General features: G+C 42.8%; 1 protein-coding gene across 12 annotated transcripts in view; it reads right to left on the minus strand.

The window, feature by feature from the left end:
• Window positions 1-25,734, minus strand: part of BRF1 (BRF1 general transcription factor IIIB subunit) — a 176,120-nt gene that overhangs the window by 44,246 nt on the left and 106,140 nt on the right. For 11 of the 12 annotated variants that reach the window (XM_087747912.1, XM_087747908.1, XM_087747901.1 and 8 more), the window contains 5 exons: window positions 4,992-5,053; window positions 2,682-2,763; window positions 2,529-2,584; window positions 1,300-1,425; window positions 421-677 (listed from right to left, as the gene is read on the minus strand). In XM_087747912.1, coding sequence (XP_087604038.1) covers window positions 421-677; window positions 1,300-1,425; window positions 2,529-2,584; window positions 2,682-2,763; window positions 4,992-5,053 — 583 coding nt within the window. The remainder of the gene's footprint in view (window positions 1-420; window positions 678-1,299; window positions 1,426-2,528; window positions 2,585-2,681; window positions 2,764-4,991; window positions 5,054-25,734) is intronic. The other variant, XM_087747900.1, reaches the window with a different exon arrangement.

The raw sequence follows: 25,734 nt of genomic DNA on the forward strand, positions 1-25,734 counted from the left end.
AAAGCTAATCAAAACAGTTAGCTGTCAAAACAGATGGGAACTATATTTTCCAAATCAAGCAAAAAGCCAAAGCTTTCGAACATTTAGTCTCATGTCAGCTGATACAGACAACTTAGAAAGGAAGGACAGCAAATGTCAGGAGTATATGAAGAAAAGGTGTCCATGGCTGAAAGATGCACGTTTATGAATTTCCATTGATTTTTTTTTTTTGGCTTCAGGATGATTAACTTGCACCAAAGCAGACCTCTGATACATGAACTATAAATAAGGTGCCGCCGCGACACTGCAGGCAAAATAAATAAAAACAGAGCCCCGACATTATTTTAGCCTCAAACAAATGTTTCAGTCCCTACATTGTCTGGCTCAGAAAGATACATAGACAGTCTCACAGACAGAGATATAAATGAACAATTGCAGTACCTTTTTCCCACACTGTTTACAGGGTTGGCTATATTCCTACTGGCAATAGATTTTCTTCTTGACAGCTTCTTGGTGTTGGTGCTGTCATCAGTGCTGTCATCCTCTTTCTTTGGTGTGTTACTTCCTTTGCTGTTCAGGTCCCTTAGCACATTATAATTAATTTTACTTGAGATTTTCTTCTGTTCTAACATCTTTTCAATTGCCTCTCCTGCTGTGCTGGCTTGAATTGGCTCCCGCTTCTTTGCAGATTTCTTTGGCTTAATTAAAATATAAAATTAGTGATGTAGATACAAACAAAGTTTCCGTGAAGCAGAAGGGCGAGCCGCAGCTCAGCAGTCCTGGCTCAGGTGCTGCTGATGCGGGGATACAGGCGACGCGGCCGGGCTAAGCCAGCGATCCCTCTCCTGCCACTCAACGAGACTGAGAGGTCTCTTTTCTCCCAAGAGATAAGTGTTCGCTTTTTGCCAAATGCCCACACAGTTTATTACAAATTCTTTACTTAGTATTTGTAATGCTGCCAGAGAAGAAACACGGGCCATTTCTCACGCATGGAAAAAAAAAAGGGAGTGAAGTCCTGTTAGAGGAACAGGGACCCTGACAGCATCACCCACTACGGAAATAAAGAAATTCCCCTGCTAAAATTGCCTTTAGAGTCAAGCTGGGTCACGACTCCCCTAAGCACTGAGAACTCCATATCAAAACTGCAATGGTATTTTATATCAAGCTCGAATGCGGCATGGGAGAGCATCTACCCAACTCCTCCTCCGCACAGAAAAAAGCCAAGAATATTAGCAGCAGCTTTCTAAGCGTGGACTGGCATTAACGCCGATGGATGGGAAGCAGGAGGCTGCAGACACACGAGCGCAGCAGCAATGTCACCTGCAACTGCCCTTCCCAGGCAAACGCTGCAAGCCCGAGCCCAGCGCTGCGCTGTGGAGGTTGATGCTGCGCAGAGCCAGCCAAAGAGAAATGACACCGGAGAACATTTCTAGCCATGTCCAATGCCTGGGTAGGTACAGGAAAAAAAGAGGAACCTCTGTTTCTCATTCGGCATTTTCCTTTTCAAAGGAAGGTTTTAACACCAAGCTCTGCAGGAGATTTATTTTTTAGTGTATAATAGCCCCTCTGTTTACCTACATGGGTCAAGTGCTACCTTGAAACTGGAAAGCACTATATTAATCAAGTTCTACTCAAGCTGTCAGAAACAATACAGAGTTAGAGAAAAACTCCTGTGTTGTCCGAACAAAAAGGTGGGTGTTTGGGCTACTTGGTGGTGCCAACGAGTTAGATAATTTTGAAAACTGCTGGTAGACTGCCACATCTCTGTAAGAGCAGGATGAATGGGAAACTCTGAAGCATAAAACAGTGTTTCATTGTCTGGTTTTGTTTTTATTGTCGAAATACCTACGGGAAGTAGGAAATTCTGTCTTTCGCATTAGTTGGAAAAAAAGATAGAGGATATACGCACTAAAAACTAACATGGATTTTAGTTGCATGTGGAAGATTTGACTTGTCACTTGCTCAATTACACAAAATACTAATGCTGTAAATCATGAATATACGGCCAATTAGGCTGCTTTAAACTGCTAAACATGGAGACAGGACATGCCATTTGTTAACGTAACTGTCACATTCTTTATGAAAGGTAGAACAAAATATTCCTTCAAGTGACTATAACAAGGATCTGTTCAGTTCTTCATAAAGAAATCATTATTGTAAGAGCAAAGAAAGCTACCGAAGTTATGGCAAGTACAAACAAATTCCCCATGCACACGTTAAAAAAAAATTAGGCATGTCTTAAGACCTGTATTTAAATAAGCAAGCAATTAGGACAGCAATCATAAACGCAAAGAGCCAGCTCTGACTTTGCCATGCACAGAATTTTCTCACAATAGTTATTTAAAACAAAAGTTTGGGCAAAAAAGTGTTTTATTCACCACCTGAAAAATTATAGCCTTGTATTTCAATAACAGGTAGAGAGATACCATAGCTTTTACTCATTTAGTGGTGACCTGTACCATTATGCCCATATATCCTACATGGAGTAGCAAACGTAATGACTTTCCAGAACATTTTCAAACAGACACAATTAGCACACAGTTTAATACCTTGTGTTCCTTATAAATCCCAAGTTCTTTCTCTTTTGCTATTCTTGCTTCCTTTTCTGAAAGATGACAAAAGGGTAACCAGCATGAAGATTACACAGACTTCATATTTCAGCAACACCGGCCAAAAGGAGAATTTCAGTCCTATATACTTACCTTTTTGTTCCTTCAAATAATCTGCATTTTCTTTCATCCACAGCTCTGCTTTTATCTGAGCTTCTGTTTCGTTAAGTATATACTAAAAGACAAAACAAGTTTAGCTACTTTCAGAAATCAACTTGAAAACCATAGACCAAAACTGAATTGAAAAACCACTGGCAAGGTTAATTCACATTCTGTTTTTAAAAATACATTAATAAAAGAAAATACGACCAAGATCTGATAATCAGAGAGCATTTCTAGTAATTTCTACAGCTGGCAAAAAACAACGGCATGTTTTCAAAAAACAGTGCTTGGTTTCCAAACTATGATGAGGTGACCAACAACCATCCAGGATTCATTGTACAGGGTCTCTAATTAACCTAAAATGATCCTGGTTTTATGATCTTTTTCAGATGATATGAGAGAGTACCATGACAACATGGTCGTCTGCAAGTAATTCTGCATGTTGATGGTGGTCTGTAATTCAGAACAGTATGGGAACCATTGCCCTCTGCTACCAAAACAGAACCATGTGTCTTCTGGGTAGGTTTCTGTGAAGGTTTAGGCACAGTTAGTTACTGGGATTGTTAGTTCAATGGCCAGATCTGTGTGAATGAAACCAGCTTAGATTGCTGGAGTTTTAGTCCTCCAGATTTTAGAGGGTTGGGTTCAGTAACCACATCTAGGCTTTTTTCTGTTAACTCCACTTAGTCTCGGTAACATCATTAGTAGGTGTGGAGCTGTAAAACACACCTAGAACTATTCAGATGAATTACAGAAATAAACAAACAGGTAGGTAGCAGGCAGGCTGACAGGTTGGTAGATAGATCTCCTCTTCAATTACTTAAAATGTAAAAATAAACCCAGTATTTAGCACAACTTCGCGTGAAACAAAAGTTCTCTACAGCTGATGTTGTTTGGGAATGAAGAACTTCTGCAGAACACAGAAGAAAAATTGCATCATCATTCATGAGCAGGACACTTTATTTTAAGCAGCAGACCCAAGACTTGTAAAATGATGTTTAAATGGAAGAAAAACAATTTGCGATTTCTCCACCTTATGGGTTTGAGCATTCAAGATTTTCTCCCAAGTAAAATGTACATATAGGATTTTATGAGAAAAATAACTCCAGTCAAATGAAACTAATGCAGGGAAAGGTCCTCCCTCTGAGGGCAAACGAGGCGAGCAAACAGCTGGGCAAGGCCTGGTTTATCAGACCAATATTTTTACTCTTTCATCTGCTTCTATTAAAGGTGAGCCGTAATAGTAAAACTCGCTTCCTCCTAGCTCAGTTATCCATCCTTCTTATGATTTTAGAGAGTTCATAATCTTGAGCTTACAATAATACAGTCTATTGCCACGGAAATAAACGTAAGGTCATAAAAGCAGAGTTATGACCTCATCACAGAGCCTAGGAGGAGGAGAAAATGTGCTTGTTCTTCCCCCGCGTTTGTTTAAATTATGGACCTGCTATATTGAAAACCTTCAGCCTCCCCACTCCCTCCATACCACGTCTGCTCAATTCACAAGACCTGTCCTAACATCCAGCCTAGCAAAACCCGCTTCATAGCTGACGTCCCGCTAAGCATTCTCCTGCTCCTTCATCCATCACCAACAATATTCTGCAGGTCAGTAATCCCTATGCAACCTCATTGCTCTCAATGATTCTGTACCCCAGAAGGAGTTTTTAGCATTAGCATTATCTGTTCAAATTACACTTTAAACCAGCATGGCGGCTGGAGAGAGCATCAGGTTCAGCGTCAGGAGAGCTGGACTCTGTCACGTCTTCAAGTGTTGACCTGCTGTGTGGCCTTCAACAAGCCACTTTCCACAGCTGTCTGTCTGTCATATTCAGCCTATATGGTAAAGGGTATCTTTCACTGTCACACAAATAATAATAAATCCAGAAAATGTTACAGAAATCTTTGAAAGAACACAGAAGCTGTACATTCTGGTTTTACAGTTTGGTTGCCATGGCAGCCTCCTATGTTGAATATAACTTAATTCAATAATTAATTTAGAGCTTCACCAAACTTTTGAAAGTCCTTCTTCAGAACAAAAGACATTCTAAAACATCATTATTCCAGCACGGTAAGAGAGAGCAGCAGCAGCAGTCTCATATATATATATAACTTGGGCAAGGAACACCAAATTCACAGGCTTGCACGAACATTAGTTTTGATCTCAGATCACTGAAATCACTGAAACCTCTCTACAGATCAGAGTGAAGAGGCAGTGAGGGGAGAGGATAAACCATGTAAGAACCATTTTGTCTTTCTTGGATATCCAAATGCAGAGACAGCCAGGATAAGAGGGCACCTTACCCGATCTATTTCACTGTCATCGATCCCACTCAGGTCCAATTCACCATCTCCTGTATTCTCACCTACAGAAAAGAACACATTTTAATTAGGTGGATGTTTGTTCAAAATCAATCGCAATTTAACTTCTACGGTAAAGTAACACTTAACGATCGTCCTTCAGATATTTGCATCCTTCCGTGTTCATCCACGTTTAACGTGTTTAATGTCTTTAACGTGTTTAACGTGTTGCTGAGTATTTTCAATATGGGGGTACGTGCACGCACAAATTCACCGCACTGAATTAATTGAAAATTCAGGAATTGGTATGGTCCTCTTCAGTACTAAAAATCTGCCGAACACTTCCCAGTTGCCTTTTTTTTTTTTCCCCCCATTTTAATTTACAGCCACAAATGTTCACCAGGAGGCTGGGCAAACCATTTTAGGAAGGTGACTGTTTTTCTTTCATCATAACATGAATTTCTCTGTCAGAGCCTATAGGCCAACGATTCAGCTGTAAATTATGACTTAGAAAATATTTTCTGTTTTCAGGTAAGCAGCGTGGACCAGTGAATAACACATCACGCTGACAGTCATACCATGGCTTTCTTCTTGATTCTGATCTATCATCATTTGAACCATTTACCTCATATCAGTTCTGAAAAAAGATGTGCATTAGTTTTTCTATCTGTAAAGTGGGAATTATTAAAACATTTCCAAATTTTGAAATAACTTTAAAAAGCTATGGAAGGGTCTAGATAAATGTTAAACAATAATGACTTTCTGTAATTACAATTTCACTGTAATTTTTGTATTTATCAAGACTTCTTCTGAACACACAGTTTTTAATATTCTACCCATTAAAAAAGCATAACAGCACAGAACTGAGGACTAATTTGGGACTGGCACAATGTACAGCAGCAAAACCTGATTTTCCACATCACATTAATGTACAGTAGTAATACACTATTTATGTACTCCGGGTAGAGAAGAAAATAAATTATTCCACAAAGACATATGCTGGGGAATGAAGCAATCTTTTTGGTCGTCTCCATTACATCTAATCAAGACTAGACAAGAGATGACCTAACCAGTTTACTTGCAGAAAAAAATAAACAAATTAAGTTTCAACAATCTGCAATAACGAATTAAAACTGAAATGGTGCAGCACAGCTTGGCATCTCCATGGCTCCTGCTCCCCAGTCCTGGGGACGTGCCTCCCCACAAACCAAGACCTTTGACTGGTTTGATTCCCCAGCCTGGTGCTTTCTTGCGGAGCAGAGCTCCTGAGCAGCGCAGTGCTGGACCGGCAGAGGGGGAAGGCAGCTGCAGCTCTTTGATCCAACGGCAGGTTATGGCAACGCGGAGCCTCGAGGCTTGAGGAGCACCAAATGGTGAAGACAAGCAAAGGTAGAAATTACGAGCATTCCCAGAAGATATGAACAGTGGTCTGCTTGGCAAAACTCAGGCATTTAAACCAGTTGCCTGAAGTACATGAAATCACAGGGTGAGGAATCCAACCAAAACAACTAGTTAGGAAAAAAGGCTGTGCTTCTTGAGGTGGTGCAAAGGATCTGGCTGCTCAACTCAACAGAAATTTACTGATATCAGACATCGAGTGCTTACAAATGTCTTTTCAAAATCCACCTTAAACAACCAACAGAAAGTTTTAAACCCTTTCCATACCAAGTCATATACGAAATGGGTTTCACCCCAAAGAAAATGTCCTCTTGAAGGAACCACGTAACACTGTGCTTTGATTTTCTTCTGAGATTGTCTCATAAACGTAGTATCAACTTTACCAATTCAGATAATCAGATGCTAATATGACTCAAAAGGCCTTAAGGAACATTTCTCATTGCTGTTACGTTTAGAAATTAACTGTACTTTAGTCCCAGGCACCAGATTTACTTTACAACCTTTTTCCCCCAAAAATACTTTAAAAGTGTAAAAGATTTTATGATAACTATGTAATTGCTCAGTATATACGCTTTTCTTCTGGTCTGATCTCTCTGTAGCACAGTAAGAGCAGAACTTTCTGCACCAGGGCCACCAGCTCCTCGTGCAGGCATGCTGCTACCAGGCAGGTACCAGGGATGCGACCCAAGGACATGGCAAAGCACACCCTGGCTCGAGGCTGGAGAGGAAAAGCAAGGTGACAAAATACATCCCAGTGGTCTGCTGCCTCTTCAATATAACTCACTGGAATTTTTTTAGCAAACCGTAATCACGCAAAGCGCAGAGAGGAATCACCGTATGCCGCATCACCCACAGGAATGCTGCAGGGTATACTGCAAAACAGCACTACACGTCTCCTGCTGGAACTGAGACATAAATTTCCAGTGAGCAAAATGCTTAAATATTCACCAAGGAAAGGGGTAAATACTGTAGTCTACTGTCAAAGACGCCTTCACAGGAGATTGTCTACCTGGGTCAAAGAAATGTTTCATTACATAAAATAAAATAGCTTGACAGCAGAGCCTAAGTGTGCCCAGGCCAGAATAACCTGTCTCCTAGGTCGGAAGCAGTTTGTACAGACATGGGACTCAAAATGGGTCTCCCATATTCTGGGTAAGCACTTTAACCACCAAGTTGTAGGACAGAAGGGGGGATGGCCTCCCCCTTCTTTGTGTTATCCACCTTTTGTTTCCTCAAGGTTTTAGGGGGAAAAAACCCAACTTTCAATTTGGTTCATCTGAGCGAATAAAGGATTCTTTTTTTTTCCATATTTATTGCACCAGATATAAAGTAAAATGTCAACTATCTACACAGGCTTGGAATTAGGGACAAAGAAAAAGGGAGCCAACCTCAAAAATCACTGGTAAGTTCTGAAAATCGCGGGGTAGAGAATCAAAATTTGGAAGTGGTGACAGAACTGCTCAAGTCACTGCTCAACTTCACATAAAATTGCATCCCAAAATTATTTGTTGTAAAAACTGCCACAACATCTTAAGAACAATAAAAATATGTCACTGAAATCAAGTGCCACTGCTTTTATTCATCATTAAACACCTTGCTCCTCCTATACCCTGCTATATTTTTGGATCAGAGGTTTAAAATTTAATATGTCACAGTACAGTAGGTGTCTGTTCCGTTATACAGCCCTAATATGCCAGACTGAAAATGATGTAATTTCAGGCACCATGAACAATTTCACATGTCATTTTAAATATAAGTTGTTACTGAATTAGGTGCCAGTTTTTCTCATTGGATCAATTAGCAACAGGGACGGAAAACTCATTCTCCAACTGGTAAATTGCACAGAAGAATCCAGAAGCAAGTTATATGCAATAAGCATTTCTTAGACCCCCATAAGGGCAGTAGAGGGAGTAATTGCAGGATATCCCTCTGCCTGCAAGTCGTCCTTTTTCCTGCCAAGGCGACAGGCATTCATTAAATGCAAGGGGCTTTTCAGAAGAGAAGGTGCCTTCAAATCCCTAGTTTAACGCTTTCACTGAGAAAAAAAAAATAAGTGTTTTGTTACGGAATGCCAATTCAAAACAGAATACATCTGTTTTGATCTGAAAATGTCCACGGCAATCGTTTCCAACAGGAGTAGACCCTACCAGCCATAAATATCCGTCTGCTCGATGTTATACGGCTCACTCCAGGGCACAGAAAGTAAACCCCTCGCTTTTTTATAGAGCAGAAAGATCTTCCCAGCTGCTAAACTTTTCAAAACAATTTCTAAATGATCATTTTCTCTTTTAATAAAAGGGTTGAAATGAAATGTTCGACGAAATAAAAACACAGATGTGGCCAACATCTGGTCCAACCTCTTAAAAGCTTATTTAAAAGCAGTAGCGTCACGTGGCATGGCTCTTAGACATCACGGATTTCTTCTGTTAAGAAAAACAACCACTTTACTGCAGGGCACAGGCAAAAAATAAGTTGAGCATTAGAAACAACGACACCCCCTCAAAATCCAGTTCTTAAATGAAAGTACCATTGGGAAAAGCATAGAGCGAAGCAGCGAGGAGCAGCCTGCTCCATCCTCATCTAACGCCTCTCTGGCAAGCAGAGAAGGATGGGCACTTCTAGAGCTTTCCATCAAGGTCCTGTATCAACTACATTCACACCACTTAAAACCATCAGTAACCCAGCCAGCTCCCCCAATATTTAAAAATAAAAACCCCCAAAAGTCCTTTCTTTACAGCCTTTTAACGTCTTTCCGACCAACTCTAGTAGACGCGAGGGCTACAATCAGACACTGGGGATTAGGTTTGTAAACCTGTAGGATTATTTACTGTTCTTGTCATTACTAAATGCATGCTAAACCCTCTGTTAACACACCGTCTCCCCCTCTCCCTACCTCTGTGCAGCTAGTTAAATGTACACATAGCACGCTATTACGGGGATTTATTACAGAAGAATCATTCCAGCCGATATATTTTAAACCTCACATTTTTAAAAACAGCCATGTGAAGAATGTGTTTTTCTGTTTCTATTACAGGAGGCAGCACTATTTATTGCTCTGCCCAGATAAGAGGATTTCCTTACAGACAGAAATGGAGGCTGAACACTTCCCAGGAAATCCTCCGGAGCAGATATAATAGAAGGCACTTGGTGCTCTGGTCCCATGCAGCAAATACACCCTCCGTCATACCGTTTCGTAGCAATCAAAAAGCCAAAAGAGTTTAAACAAAGAAGTCTTCCACCTATTCAGCGCAACACCAGACGCTAAGCACTCCCAGCATTTAAGAAATACTTTGGGGCTAGAGCACGACAAAATCTGAAAATAGTTGGGAGAGGCTTTTTCACTAACAAAAATCCTTAAGCAACAAACCCAACGACCTGAGCCCGGGGCATCAGAAATAGCGGGATTGATTGTTGCTCTCCAGGGAGGGATTAAAACCAACGGGAGCCACAGAAAGCTCCCACAGATCATCGGAGGAACCCAATGGGGCAGAAACGCTTTTGCAGCTGAATCTGATGAGCGATGCCGATGCCACTTCGGGAGCCGCACGGAGCGCGAAGGGAAGGCGGTACTTAGCGTCAAAAAAGGCACTGCACAGCCACACCAGAATATAATTGATTAGCTGATCAGAGGGGACAAGAACACATCTGGAGGGGAAGATAACTGATTTACCAAGGGGCGTGAAGAGAACAGTCATTAAGCGTGGGTAACCGGGAGGGGAGTGGCAGCGGCACAGGGCAGACAAAGTGCCATAGCATCAGGCAGGGAAGAGAAATGGATGTGAAAATGCTGCAGTAGCAGCAGCGCGGCATGAAGTGCAGCGTACAAGGATCGACGGGTGTGCAGATGAACCCGCCGCGCATCAAGGTGTGCACAGAGTCCATGGGTCCGTATGAGTAGGGTACGCTGTGAGTTTTACTGATATGGGGCTAGGAGCCTCTAGAGCAGGCTGGGAGGTTATCCTGGCAGCTTTAAGCTGTTGCCAACCTCATTGCTCCAGATAAGGTGCCTCTCTGTGCAATCCCAGCCGGCCCTACCATGCCCCCATCCTACAGCACGAACCCCACGGCTGCCAAGGGCTCGGGTTCCCCCCGGTCACCTTTGGCAATATCATCGTGTGCCGTCATCACAGAAGTACACCACAAAACCAGAACGTAAGGACAGAGCAAAATTAATTGCACTTACTGACAAAGTAAGGTCGCAAAACCCATGACGTGTATGCTCGTATTTAAGTGAAAGCGTTTTCTATTTTATTGTACCTGAAGCCACCTTGAAAATTACAGCCTCCTCCTTCATAGTGCCAATTCGACACCAGGATTTAGGTCTGACGGCGTACAGAGCACACGAGGCCACGCATACAGCATAAAGATAAATGAAGTCTGTCACTTTATTATTTCCTTCTGCCAAGGCAAGGTTAAGGGGTCCTCTCCAGCCGAAGCCAAGTTTCCAGCCTGCTAGCTCCTTCAGAGAAAGCAAACACATCGCGCCATGCAGAGTGAGGCCCCTTCTTCCCAGAAACGTTCAATCCTGCCGACGAGGGCTGGTGGGAGGCATTGCCGGCCGGCGCCGGGCTGCCCGGCAGCACCAGGACACACAGCCCTGGCACTGCAAAGCCCCCATCAGCCGGCTCCTCACGCTTGGACTATAAAAAGTGTAGAGGCAAAGCCCAAAAGGGTGCAAATGAAGGGCAAAGAGGGAAAAGACATGATCTAATAAAAATAAAGAAATTTCACATATCTGCTACATCCCCTCCTATTGCAAGCGTCAGAGCGGCTGTGCAAGGTAAGCCTGTACAAAAGCAGGGATGTACAAGCTCATTAGCCCTCTCCTCGCTCCTGTCTGTGGAAAACAGGACCTTCTCACAAAGCAAACAGGAACAAGAGCCAGGATCAGCCCCCGCTGGCTTGCAGTCACCACATTGGGCTCGTCCACGTCGCTGTAGGCAGAAGGAGGTTTTCCTACAAGATTCGGCCTTAACCCGGGGCAGAACTACAAACTCACCTTTATTAAGTGCCTGCATTTCTATTTCCTCACACTGAGATTCAAGCTCCGGGTGTTACGTCTCTCCCGCAGCAGCTGACTGACATCGACGGCCTTCCCGCATCAGCCGCCTTCGTACGGCGGTCGCAGAACAATTATCCCATCGCAGGAACAGAATTTCAAATTTGTGTGCTTAATGATATATGGGAATGAATAATGAGAAAAGCTTTTCCTACAGTCAGTCATCTCTCACAGAACTTTTATTAGATACTGAACACATTTTTTATAAATTAAATTTCAAAAAAAAAGAAAAAAGCACCAGCCCTGCTGCTTTTCTGGCAGCACATCCACCATGAAACAAATGCTATTGTTTCACCTCACAGTCCACGGAGGATCTAACCAAACCACATCCACACATTTTCTATCCAGTTAAAGGTTATGCCACTAGTCTAACAGACATGGAAACTTGTTAACTTAAACACTAATTCATCAGAAAAACAGTTAATCACTCCATTCTTTCCAGAAACCTTCCCTGCAATATATATGTTTTTTAAAGCAGGTAGTACAAAAATAGTCCAACAATAAACAATGCCTTTCTGATTTGAAGATTTTTCTTTGAAAAGGTAAGCTCATGCTTATTGAACTACATAGCAATATAAAAAGCCCTTAAGAAAAAATCCTTTCAACCTCCCAAAATAAATACAGCTGAAAGTTAAGCTTTTGAACTGAAGAACATCTTGACACTGTCCTCAAAACCAGCAGCAGATGTTCCTCTTCTGGAATAACGTTTGTGTCCTCCCAACACCTTTTAAAACAGTGAAAAAGAGCATCCTTTATGCAACATACTTGATGCAACTCATCGTTCTTTTTTAAGCTCACAGCCCTGCTGCCGCGACCAAGTGCTCAGAGGACGGCTGCTCTGAGCAATATGAAAAAAGCTATTTTTTGCCGATGAAACCAATAACCCATCAATGATCAACTTGACAAATACTCACCCAGAAATATACTAATTAGCTACCACAAATGACACTTTTCAGCTCCAAAGCCCAGAAATCATGGTACGAGCTCCCATGCACAGACACAAGTCTTCTCCAACTCATGATTTCTGTGTCTAGCAACGCCAAGACCGATCACAGCGCTCCTGCCGAAGGTGCAACGCACTCACATCTCGGCGCTCGTCCACATATTCACCCCCTCCTGCCTGAGTATTTATGAACTTAAAGAGTTTTTTAAATGGAGACTATAAAGACAGATTTCCCCTACTCATTGCTCTTTTCCATCCGATCACCAATTCCCTGCTGTATTTTCCTCCTTTGCCTTTTATGCTGTTCTTGGCATCTTTTCTCTCCTTTCCCTTCCCCCACCCTTCCTTCTTTTTGGTGCCTTCTGGCCTGTATTTTCTGCACTTTTTTAAATCTCTGCAGGGGTATCCAACAGTAACAGTTTATACAAAGGGAGAGGCCAGGGAGAAGAACTGACCAGCATCTTAATCAGTTCCCCTCTCCAAACCCCGCAAGTGCAAAGCGCCGCCGTATCTCTTGCAGAGGGCAGGGGCTTGTACAACGCCCTGGAGAGCCGACGGCAAAGGCAGCCGGGCTCAGATCAGCCTCCAGCTCACTTTCTCCATGCTGCCAGACCACTATGTAAAACAGCAAGAGCACTTTACACCCGAGCCAGCCATAAAGGGAACAGCTGGTTTAATGTTTAAGTGCTGAAGCATCATTTCTGCAACTGCAGCTCGCCGGTTAAGTAGCCAGGTCTTGCTGCGGGCGCTAAATGCTCTGCTGTCCGTCCCTGCAAGCCCAGGATCCTTGCCTGGCTGGCGCTCAGCCACCCCAGCAGAAGGACATATGTTTTATTGAGAAGTAAATCTACTCCTCTAATGTGCCGCCCTCCCCGCACCAAATAAAATGAGATGGGGAGCTCTGTGCTACTGAGAACTTAAAAGCAAATCCTAGAATTTTGCTTGGATTATTTTTATCTATTTTTTTTTTTAATCATTAATCAATTTCTGTTCCACTAGGAAAAAAAAATTAAATATATATAGCCATATATACACACACAGTTTTTAAGCTGCAAAGACACAAGAAAAATTTGAGGAGACTCGCAATACTACATTTTAAGGCTAATTTGACTGATTGGAACTCAAAAGCAAAACTAACTTATTTTCCTAGAACATCACTGAAAAGTCACAGTTGGCTCAGATGATGGCCCAAAAATTAGAGCAATTTTCCTTTAGCAGAAGCACAAATGGTTGAACCGTCATGAGGGAGCGCAAACCAGAGCCCAGCCTAACTCCGACACATCTCCTGCACCATCAGAGTTACTACACTTACCCTTGCACTCCCACCCAACAACTCCCCCCCTCTGGGACAGGCACATGGGCCAGTGCTGGGCACCCAAAGACCGCAGACTCTCATCCATGTTAACTTGGCCTATGTCAGCTCTCCCATTAAAGAAGCAGTTTTCCTCTTGCTCCCAGCACTGTCGTCTGGACCAAAGAGCTGCTCCAGGTTAAAAATAGCCTAGTAAAATAACTCATCCAGACGAGTAAGAAAGAGGAACGAGTTGAACTTTCCACTTATGATTTTCTTCTAATTACCCTTACCTTCTCTCAGCAAAGGTGGGCCAACTTCTGCCCCCTCCTTTGAGGTTCAGAGCTGGTCCACGGTAGATCTGGTGACAAGCTCAGCGCCAGCCACCAGAAGCCACCTGGACTTCAGAAATGCTTCAGCAGGCAATTATTAGTATTAAGACAACATGACAATATAGTGTATTAAATTATATACCTGAGTCTTTATTTAGAGAAAAAAATCCCAATTTGTATCCTGGCCATTTACCACACTGTCTGGGCGTGCTGAATGGTGAGAAGCTGTTAACTGAAAGAAAATTATCAGGTAAGAAATCTCTCATTTTGTTACCCAGCTTCTTCCTTCCTTCCTTGCTAATGAGAAATAGCAAGCAGGGAATTACAGAGATGGGGAGAGGAAAGAGAAGGTAAAAGTTTATTATTATTCTTATTATTATTTATTATTACTATAGTAGAATAACCAGCAAAAGCAGAAGCTCCCCTGCAAAAAGCAAAAGCTTTGTAAACGAAGCAGTTAGGTGGGAACCTGGCCCAAAGGAGAAAGCCTCTACGGTGGATGGGGGCTGGATTCAGAGCAGCTACGGGGCAGTGTTTTATGCCGCCAGGACTATCAGAGGCACGGAGCAGAGAGAGATGACACACGTAAGATCCTGACCCTGGTCCAGTGATCAGGACCACCAGTTGGGGTTTACAGACCTGGAAGTAAGAGACATAGGTTTGAATTCCTAAAAAGTAGCAGCTACAGAAATGCAGATCTGTGTTAAAAGCATCAGTCCATTATGCAACAGATGGCCGCAGCCAGCACAGGCCATCCTCTTAAATAAAAACCACGGAGGTTGCACTGTTTCTTGTTAGGTAAAGTGCTATCTTTTTGGCTCTGACCATGCCTAAAGGCTGAGAAAAAGGCAGGTGGTAAAGTACTTCTCGATCTTGCTCTGAACCCAAACAGAGCTCACATATGAGCCCTGCTCCAGGGACCAGGGCCTTTTTATGTCTGTTCAGGCAACTATATGAAGCATATAAAGATCTCTGCAAAGTACAGGCGTTGCTCGGGTGGCTCCAGGTGACAGTGGACCACGGCAAACTCACTTGGTCATCTGGCCAAACTGCAGCACACTCCTGCCGCAGACAGCACATGTACTCCAGAGGATGCACATGTGTTCCCTCCTCCTCCCCCCAGATGTTTTAGGGACTGCAGCGAACCTCTTCCCAGATGCGCAGTAGACAGTGGTGAAGGATTTTAACATTTTGCCTCCAGCAGCTCTGAGGCCCCAATGCCTTGGCATTTGGATAGAGTGAACTGTAAGCACAGCATAATTAGCATGTGTACTCCATATGCTTGAGATCCATCATTACAGTACTGGCATGCCCTCCAACACCACTACTTTCCAAAAGAAGAAAGTTGTGGAGAAGGTCCTGGAGAATAATTTGTCTTATTCTCCAGGAACGGTGGGAAAAGGCACCTCCGTGCACAGGAGGTTTTGGTGGAGCTGGAGAAATAACCTTTTCCCGACAAAGCCCAGCAGCATGATTCACCTATAAATAACGGAGCTGGTTTCAAAGCCGGCCTTTCAAGCTAATGGCTATCAGAAAGGCCAGCCATATGCTTGTACAACCTGTCATTCTGATTAATCTCAACATCTGACTGTTGTATATAAAGTTTAAATAGTAACAGGACTATATTTAATATGTCATTTTAGCTAGGTTACGTGTTGCTGATTTTACAGTTTCTCACCCATCTGCCATTCTCCGGGGTACAGGCACACAAAAGACCCTGTTTAAATGTTGATTAGATGCAGAGCGAAGTGATGAGTCTGGAAAGGTTTTAGTAAGTCTCGAAAACCAGGTAGACTGGTAACACGTTGCAAAGAGAGCACTGGAAAAGATAAGGTCCCGCATCCCATTACATGTAATTAATTCTTTATTTAAATGTATTAGGCCTTTACTCAACAGGGTATTGCAGAGGCAAGAAGAAAGTCACAAATCATGGCTCAGTCTGACATACACTGAAAGGATTCATGGCTCTTTCTGCCACGCACCCATTTTATTTTACAGCATATGGCATAGTATCAAAGTTGTTCTTCTTTAATTAACTGAATAACGATGCTTTCCCATGAGGCTTAATCTAAGTTCACCATAACATACTGTATTATGGCACCAATTCTCAGAAACATGACTACGTGTCCGCAGCCCATTTGGAGAGAGGGATGTGCATTTCATGCACCAATTCATTTAAACACATTCAGCATTAAATGCAATATTGACTTCTTTGAAATCAGTAGTGTTTATTTTGAATTAGCTAAAACAAAGTTATCTCCCCAAAATAAGCTTTGGATAACTTTTTGCTATTTTATTACAAAATGAAACCCAACCCACCAGATCATCATTTCAAATTCAGACCTACTAACCTTTCCTATGGAAGGGATGTCTATTTATGTTTCATTTCTTTATTTCTTTTACTTCTTTAGGTAAGACTAGGATGGATTGTTCTTTACGTTAGTTTTAACTAGGTAAACTCTTTCCACAGCAGACTTAAGCATCATTAACTGCGCAGTGAAATGAGCCCAGGATAATGGGCTGACAGAAGGGACAGATGAGGGAAGAGCTAGCAAGGTGCACAGACAAAAGCCCTGTCTCCTGAAAGAGTAAGATTTTGAATCTTACTAGCAAGCTAAAGCAGAGAATACTAAAGTCCAGACAAAACGCTCCCATGCAATTCTCGTCATGCCATCAAAATCAACATAAAAATCTTTAAATGCTAAAATAAAGCCAAGCAAAGGAACATTACTGTCAACAACTGCCAGCTGAAATGAATGATTTGGGTTGAAAGCATTTGCTGACGTAGCTACAAGTTGCCACAAAGACTTCAGGGCTGTGGCAGCAAACTGGTCTGCGGAACAGCTCCTCACCTCCTGCCGAGATGAACCAGGCACACGGACCTCAACTCTGCCCTTGCCCCCAGGGAACAAGGGGATGAAGCTGGAGCTACATCACTCAATGGCCTTTTGGGAGCAGGACCAAATACACCCCTCACTCTAAATCGGGTGTAAAAGACCCAAAATAAGGCTAAATCACTATTTCTGGCAGCGACAGTGGAGAACCCATGACTTCTGGCCTCTGCCCAGAAGAGGTTTGCAAGTTGATGGAAACACCTTCTAGCTAGGACACCTCTGACAGGGAGCCAGCAGGGCTGTGCCAAGGCATCCATACCCACCGGCACCACTGCGGGGAGAGCCAGTGAAGGAGTACCAGGAGGCCGTGCCAGGGGCTGCGGAGGCAGGGATCCCAACGTCTGCATCCACAAAAGTTTAATTCTCAAGGTGTTTCTCAGCTGCTATTGAGAGACAATGTCATCTCTGCGGTGACACTGCAGTCAATCAGCAAGACTGACCAAAGTGACTGCGTATCTACCGGCCATAAAAACTTACAGACTACGTTACTCCACATTTTGCCCAAAAGAAGAGGACGGATTTGAACAACACAAAGTCATCTAAATCACAGCCTTAATTATACTGGCACTTAAAAAAAGGAAAGGAAACAAGAACAACAATTTCAGGCTTTCGTGTTATTTCTAGACACTACGACTTTCTCCATATTGTAGTAAAATTAGAAGTAGAAATCTTTGGACGCAGCAAGGAGAATGAGGAAGCTTGCCAAATTTTGCGGAATCAACAATTAATACAGTAGCAATTACAGAAGAGTAACTACATGACATTGTAGGGTTCCCTGTCTCTTCTGTCCCAGTGATTGTTTAAAAAATTTGTTAAGCAAAGAAATGAAATAAAAAATGTCCTTTGTTTATTTTTTTCTAAATTACCAGCATTGCAAACTCATGCTGGTATTTGAAAGTCAGGCTGGGCTCTCCCTAGTTATACATCCTCATTATCATAAACATTCCACAATTGGAAATTACGTTTCATGACGCTTACGCCAAAAAGAAAATAGCTGTATTGCATCTGCAGAACCAAAAGTAGTAAAATGTAATAAACATTCATCTTTGTCAGTGGCTCTGCAAACCAATCTGTTCGGCACGTAGGTGCCGTTTTTACACAGTAGCTTTATTACTACATAATTATTGATGGAGCAGCCAAGTGCTCTCTCAAGGAAAGACTGTTCTTAAAAACAAGCTTGTTAAAAGTTTAGGTGTAAACCTTAGGATAAAAAACAGCAGCTAGATTTCATCTGATGTAAACTTTTAAAGAGGGAAAAAAATATTGGAGGGACAATTTAAAAAAATGTTACGTTTGAGGCAGGCATGAAATTGAAGCAGACAAGAAACTTTAATGTGATAGAAAGAAGGAATTGGGGACATCTGTACCGAGAATAAGTTGTAAGTAGCAGGAGGAATTATCAATCTAGTGATGTGCCAGCTCTCTGCATTTCAATTGCTTCACAGGCCATACCATAAAAATTGTTTGCAATGAAAGCAGTATGAAGAATTCCTACATTTTATTGCTCCCAGTGATATTCTACCCAGTTTGTGTGTGTACACCGATTGTAGCCTTTCAAGTACAACACCGTTTCGTATTAGTACCTGTTTAAATTACTCGCCCACAAACATCATCCCACGTTCAAAATGCCTCGCTATTAAATTTTCTGTTTCAGTCAAAGTACTTCAAGAGTTTTTATCAAGCTCTCAAAGACAAGAAAGTTTCATACAAGCTTTCTGAAAGTGAAGATAAAGCAATAAACTTTACATTTAAAAGGCGGCTTTTTTCAGGAGAGAATTCAGCCTAACTTTTTTGAATTCCCTCCCCACCTTGTTAAACCACACTTCTTCATTGCTCACAGATTTGTAAATGTTGCATTTCTGGAGCTGAACTTCAAGCATCAGTCTTACTCCCGGTACAAAGACCCTGCATATAAAATGAACTTGGGCAACAGCATATCTGAAATTGCCCATTCCCGTTCACTGATGGATCGTAAAACCTCTCCAGCACCGACACCTCAGTGCAGGCATGAATGCCACTCTTAGCCTCCAAAATACATGTTCTGCCGCAAAGACATGGTCCAAAGCGCTCCTCCAACCCCAGCTGAACTGGGGGAGCTGGTTTCTGCCCCCAGCGACACAGCCCCGTGCCCATTCCCTCGGCAGCAGGTACCACCTCCCTCCCGCCTGCTGCTGTACCGGCCAAGGCGTCGTTCCCTCACACACGTCTGTCAAAATGACCCTGTTATTAAAAACGTCTGCACAAGCCTGTGACATTTTTGACAGACGCAGGTGAGGGAGTCAACTAGATGTGCACTAACACCAGCAGATAGGAGGGGGATGAGCCAGTAAGGCAAGACACTTCTTAACCTCAACCAACAGCACCCACAACATCACATCCCGACACACTTGCTCCGCGTCGAATTGGAGGCCAAATTCAAACAATGCAGTATAAACCAGGGATTTTATCTTTGCTCTTGGGGAAGGACTTAGCACAGGAGCTTCATGTTAGTTCTGCAGCAGCTACTGAGCCACGAGCCACGGTGGCAGCAGGGAAAGCCGTACTCCCACTAAGTGCAAAAACTCTGGCTTGAAGTGCAAAGAGAGACTTTACGGAAAAGCAACTTCTGACTGAAGTCTGTTTTATTTAATGAAAAACACTGACAGAATACAATACCACCACTGGTGACACAATTTCATGTTGATATGGATGCTCCTGCATTTCAATACGTGACTTCTATCGTAATGTGGGTTTTTATTTTTTACCTTGAGCAGGAAATTAGTAAGGGCCATTAAGCATAACTTCCAAAATCAGTCATTCGCCTTGTTCCTATGCAAGTGTTAACGATTTGGTCACAGAGCACTGTTTCACTTCCTTCCCATCTGTGAGCACAGGGTAGCTTCCCCACCGTAACTAAATCAAACACGGCATTTAGGCAGTGAATTTGCTGAAAAATGGTACCCTTCCACCCACTGTACAGATGTTTACTTCTGGCTTCTGCATTTATACCGATCTCAAGAGCCTTGTTTCTTGCTCCGAATTTCTTTCCTGGTACTACTTAACAGCATTATTTACTCTCTCTCATTTCATAGTCATTCCCTTATTTCTGCTACACAGTTGTAAATGTCCAGGTCTTCGTCACAGAAAACAACTTCTAGAATCTTAGGTGTACACATATGCTTCAACATGAAAGCTGAGCCTTACCTAAAACTGCTGACTTTAAAAGAAGGTATTTTCTGCTTCCTTTTAGCAAAACTTGGCTGCAAAAAATCCCTAGAGTCAACTCTTTGCAATCCCCCCCCTAATTTGCAACTACCCCTCCCCACGCAGCCTGCTGGCATCTCCTCATCTGGTCGCTTCAGACACTCTTGACTCAACACAGTCCGCACAATCCTAGATAAAAGATCACGATTTTTGTTATTAATAAGCAACCCAAAGCCGGTCTCATCTGCCAATTTCTACGGCTTTGCACCACTGTAATTAATGAACACCGAAAACTCTAAATGCAATTTTTTCAGCCCTACTGAATGCATTCTGGTGAGCACATATGAAAAAAAGAACTAAATTGAAAAGCTGAAGAGTACAGTAGCCTCATGGTGACAGGTCACTCTGATTCCAGGTCAAAGCCGAGTCTATATTTGGCTGCTTTGATTACAATTGCTTACAGGATAAAAAATAAATAGCAATTATCTCATTGTCACACAAGAAAAAAGACCTAATAAATGAACCAATACTAAAGTAACATTGAAAACCAAATTATTTCAAAAGCAATCAGCAGTAGTAAAATTCAGTTTCCAAAATCATGTTTAATTGCCAACAGTGTCAACATTAATATTATTCCCCTGTTGGATAATACACCCATTTTAGTTATGAGAGCATTTAGTAAACCAAAAATGTCAAACTACAATTATACAAGGCTAAACTCATGACTGTTTTCATCAACAGTCTGTAGTGCCATATCTGAAATCCCTAATTACAAGGGTCATCTACGCAACCTGCAGTCCAACCCATGCATACACATGTTTATCTTGACTACTATGCCAGTCCCACAGATTTCAGACCAACAAACGAAACAGATGAAGTGTGTAGCGGTGTGATGAAGGTAATCCCTAAGAGGGTACAGAAATTAATTTTTCAAACTAAATTCAAAACTATTGAACAAAAGCAAAACAACAAACTGCTACACAAAAATATTAAAACCTTGCAGAAGCAGCACTCCATTTAAAGGGTTTACTTCGGTGGATTTTCAGTTTGCAGGTATTGCCTTTACCAGCCAAACTTGTACCACAAGAAAATAAAGTACTAAATGGAGGATTATTCTAGCTTTTTCAGAAGATAGAAGACAAACGCCAAGTGGTCAGGATCCACCACAGCACTGCACAGGGATTTACTACCCATCATATTAAACCCAAAGTAGCTAAGCCTTGCAAATCTCTCTGCGCTATTTCCTTCTTCCAAGGGCACATTTTGTGGCTCCTTGACCTAGGTTAATAAGTCTTTATTTTCAATAACAACTGAGACCATGAAGACTCCCTGAACTGAACCCAGGCCTCCACTCCTGACATTTCAGATACCGTGATGAATTGCTCAAATAACATCCTCCCGAGCGGTTAGCTTTCCATGCAAATTTAACGTTCTCTCCATAGTCTCCACGCATTTCACACTCTGCAACTCTCTAATCAACAATTTCAGTTTTCAGTTGAGTTTTTTGGTGAAAGACTTTTCTTCCTTTTTGGCAGAAGGGCAGGGCAGGAATGCCTGTTTCTTCTGCAAACTGGCCACCTAACCAAGCAACCGTGAGCATTAATGGGCTCAAATTCTGGCAGGTGCCGAAAAGGAAGTATCATGTAATTCTCACACTAGCAGGGAAGTTATTCAGGTCTTTCAGCCAGGTCTTCTGTGTGCCTGTAGATGTCTGCGTCGTCACCCCCCAACATCACCTCCCCGAGCCTTGTTTCAATCTGCACCCTATTTCAACCAAAATCTAGGAACAGCGCGGTGATCCCTTAGATGGTTACATTTCCACAGGTTCCTTGAGAACTGGCCACCAGCAAGACAAGAGCAATTATAAATGCCCCTGAAAGTATCTCCCACGCTGAGAACCAGCATCTTTTCAGATGCTAGGGAGCACAGACAGGAGAAAACCTTGAATAGACGCCCCAACAGAAGAAAAACCTTAGATTGGCACCTACAAATGCCGAGGCATCTAAGTCAACCATGAAACACAACCCTCCCTTAGTATTTGGGGAACAACTGTTTTTGTAATTCTGCTATTTAGGTACGGGAAGAGGACCATTTCTAAAGCCCCAGCTGAGCTTCTCCTCCCTGCTTGCCCAGCTCCGTGCTCCTGGCCATTTCCACCTCCTTAAGCCTAAGCCGAGGTAGAGCAGATGACAGCAGACCTGGACTTCCCCTCAGCGCAAGGTAAAATGTATAAAAACCTGCTCGGGCTGATTGCTTCTCCTTGCTGCATTAAAAAGCAGTATCGATGCAGCAGCACACACATGTCAAATATCAACACGCAGAAGGATGCACCAGAGCTCCTGTTTGGCACATTCACCCTCTTCTCCCAGCCGCGTGCCTCTGAACCGGAGAAACAGCCCTGCTGCCACCTCCTTCTCCAAAGAGCCTGCGGCCAGCAGCCGACTGAAGCAGCAAGAGAGGAGAAAGCAGCTTTTTTGCCTTTTTTTCCTCAAGCAAGGGAGGATGAGGCCTTAAGCAGCAGGTCAGCCTTCTCATCAAAGAGCAATGTAAGGCTTTTATGCTACTCAAATTGAAAAGAAAACTGATTTTCCATCATGCTTTTATTGGAAGAATTCAGGACAGAAAAGACACACTGCCCACTGCCCACTCAGCAGTCAGGATGAGGCAGGAGTCAGGCAAAAAAAAATCCAAGCCTGGAAAAACTTTCAAGATTTTAAAACATTTCCCATTCCAGACCAGAATTTTATGAAACAAAAAATAAGAAAAAAGGAGAAGGAGAAGGGGAGATAAGGGGGTAAAGAGACTTTCTCCCCTGAAACAGTCGGGATAACAGGACAGCCAGGTTGGTCAGCCAGGGGCTAAGGGCATCCATTCACATGGGACATGGCCGAGTAAGGTTTAAGAGATGGGTCTGCCCTGTTTGGCTTAGGAACCCGAACCCCACTCCCCAGTACCATCTCCCAACCACAGCATCCATTACTCTGGGGCAGTTCTTTTTGACCAAGACTTATGACAAAAATGACACACTTTTTCCTATAAGGAGTGTCTACATTGATAAACCAACCCTTTGGAAAATTCCTAGAACATCCACAAATGTTCTAAAAATGCATTCACATGATTCAGCTTATGCTTTCACTCAAATTTATCTCCCTGATGGCTCTAACAAACTGCAGGTTTCTCTCCAAGACTCGTCTCTAGATTTGTTTGGAAATCTTTCAGCCAAAGTCTATGATTAGTTTTCATCCCTTAACCTTCCTAGTTACTCACGGCATGAATATGGAATGAATTTATAGCATTCCTATCCTCTAATGAAATGCAAAGATCCTGCATGAAAAAATGAGTACACAGATTTTGGAGTAACACATGCACACACGATATTCGTGTGTGAGTGACATACATAGTCAAGTAAGAAAATCATGTCATCTGTAATTCATACCCAAGACTTCAGGTATCAAAAAACTGCATTCAAAGCAGCTGGTGGTCTCCTATTACCATGCTGGCTGCAGCAAGCTCTTCACATCTCATTAACAGCATAATGAAGGCTCAATCAGGGTACAGTCTATCAAGACTGCCAAACATAGGCATAGAGAGGCTAGATTAGAAAGATTAGCTTGTACCATGGTTTTTATTGCTTCAATCTCAAAACTGGGAAAGAGCTAGTTCTGCCACAGAAAATATTTTCAGAAGAGCAAACGGCAAACGAAGACAAAGATCCAGCCCTCAAAGTGCTCTGAAGGCATCACACAAGGAAGGTGGCACCAAGCAGGTCACACGCGCTGCTTGTTGCCACAGGTGGGGCTTAAAACCACAAAAGCAACTGCACCACTGAAGCCAGAGCCAGCAGAAGAGTGATCAGGATGGGGACACACACGTTTACACTGATGACCAAGTGTACTTTGCATATGTAACACAATTAGCGCTAAACTCAGCAGCTTTATTTCTCATGTATGCGGTAATTATGATTTAATAGGCCTTCATAATGTTCTCTCTAATTACTGATTATATCTTTTTGTATACTTTTATATGCACATATACATTTATATATTTTCAAACAGTTGGCACTGATGTACTCAGGCAAAATCTGAGGAAGAAAGGGAGGATGCTAGAAGAAGAAACCAGCACACAGAGGAGGTGAGCACCCATCCGTTGATGAAGCAGCAATGGCAAGAGCAGTGAGCCTCCCCCCGCCACGTAGCAATCCAGGCTGGGGCTCCTGGACGGGGCGAACAACCCTCCTTGGCACACACGCTGCCAACAGCTGTTCTCCAGCCGTTTGCAGCCTGTGGGCCCCTAAGCATCCTTCCACAGCAGCTCAGACCCTGCTAGAAATGTCACGTTTGTGCCAACTTCCCTGCCCACAGTACTGCCGGCACTGGTTGTCTGCTGCTGCCAAAAAAAAGGGGGGATCACGCACGCATGTATTTTTCCCTCGCTGGGTTAGGGAGCTGAGCCTGCTCACGAAGGGATCAAGCAAGCCCCAGGGCCAGGACAAAGTATGAAGTGGGAGCTGGCAGCTGGTAGGGTGAGGGGGATGAAATCTGGAGGAAAGAGCAAGATCCCGGAGGATGAGCCCATCCCTGTCTTGTATAACTTCATCTTTAGCCACTTCTCACATCCTCCTTGAGTAAGAAGTTGGAAAGCGCTGCTACACAGGGACAACAACTATTCAATCAATGAACGCTGTCTGCATGGGGTCTTTAACACCCACAGAAATCAATGGCAACATCTTTAGACGTCAGCCCGTGTCAGATTATGCCTGCAGCAGTAATGGAGGCATAAATACAAGGAGCAATAAATGAGCAAACTATTAATTATGAACAAGCACAAAACCTTTCTCATGTATTCTTTGTGAAATTAGCAGCAAATGCAGTTAGCAGGCTGCCTAACCAAGCACAAGATGGTACATGCATGGTGATTCCTCGCTGCAAAAGCCGCTTACTTTCATGAGGACATGCAGGAGCGTGTTACCACCCACTTCACATACTTTATTTGAAACTACTGCCTGAAATGACTGCATGTGAATTTTGATTCAAAACGAAAACTAAATTGGGTCTCAAACAGTACCTAGATTACAAAGCAGAAGGTATATTAAGTCAGTCGGTAACTTATACCCGGTATTTTACCTTTATCTCTGTTATTGTCAGACCTGCCTCACTTTTAGCCCTGGCCAAAATTTTATGACTTTTGATTTATGTGGCAAGAAGAGATGAACTGGTGGTGTACAACCTAGCAGTGTGACATGGGAAGGACAGGGTGACAGCCAGTAAACATCAGAACGACAGAAACACCAAGAAAGATGACAAATTATTTGAAGTGGTATAAAAGGGACATAAAAACAAATTGCAAAGGGAAATTTTACACCAAAGAATTTCTTTCTTGAGAATGGAGTCCATGGTATTTGACTGTGGCAATCTCCTAAAGGAAACAGTGCCCTGTTTTGAGGAACTGCAGAAACAGAAAGAGCACGTAGAGCGTGGAGAGGATGCCGGGATGCTGCACGGCCAGGAAAATGGACAGACTGATCCACCTGATTTCCATCTCTGAAACTGAGATCTCATTATAAAGCACTTTTATCATGAAGAATAAGAAAGAAGCAGTTTGCAAAGACTCAAACGGATTTCAGCTTAAATGTCTCTGCAAATTAAT

The sequence above is a fragment of the Nipponia nippon genome, unplaced genomic scaffold (assembly GCF_047370975.1).
Source record: "Nipponia nippon isolate SJK-2023a ecotype South Korea unplaced genomic scaffold, ASM4737097v1 scaffold_11, whole genome shotgun sequence".
In the NCBI taxonomy this organism is placed as follows: domain Eukaryota; kingdom Metazoa; phylum Chordata; class Aves; order Pelecaniformes; family Threskiornithidae; genus Nipponia; species Nipponia nippon.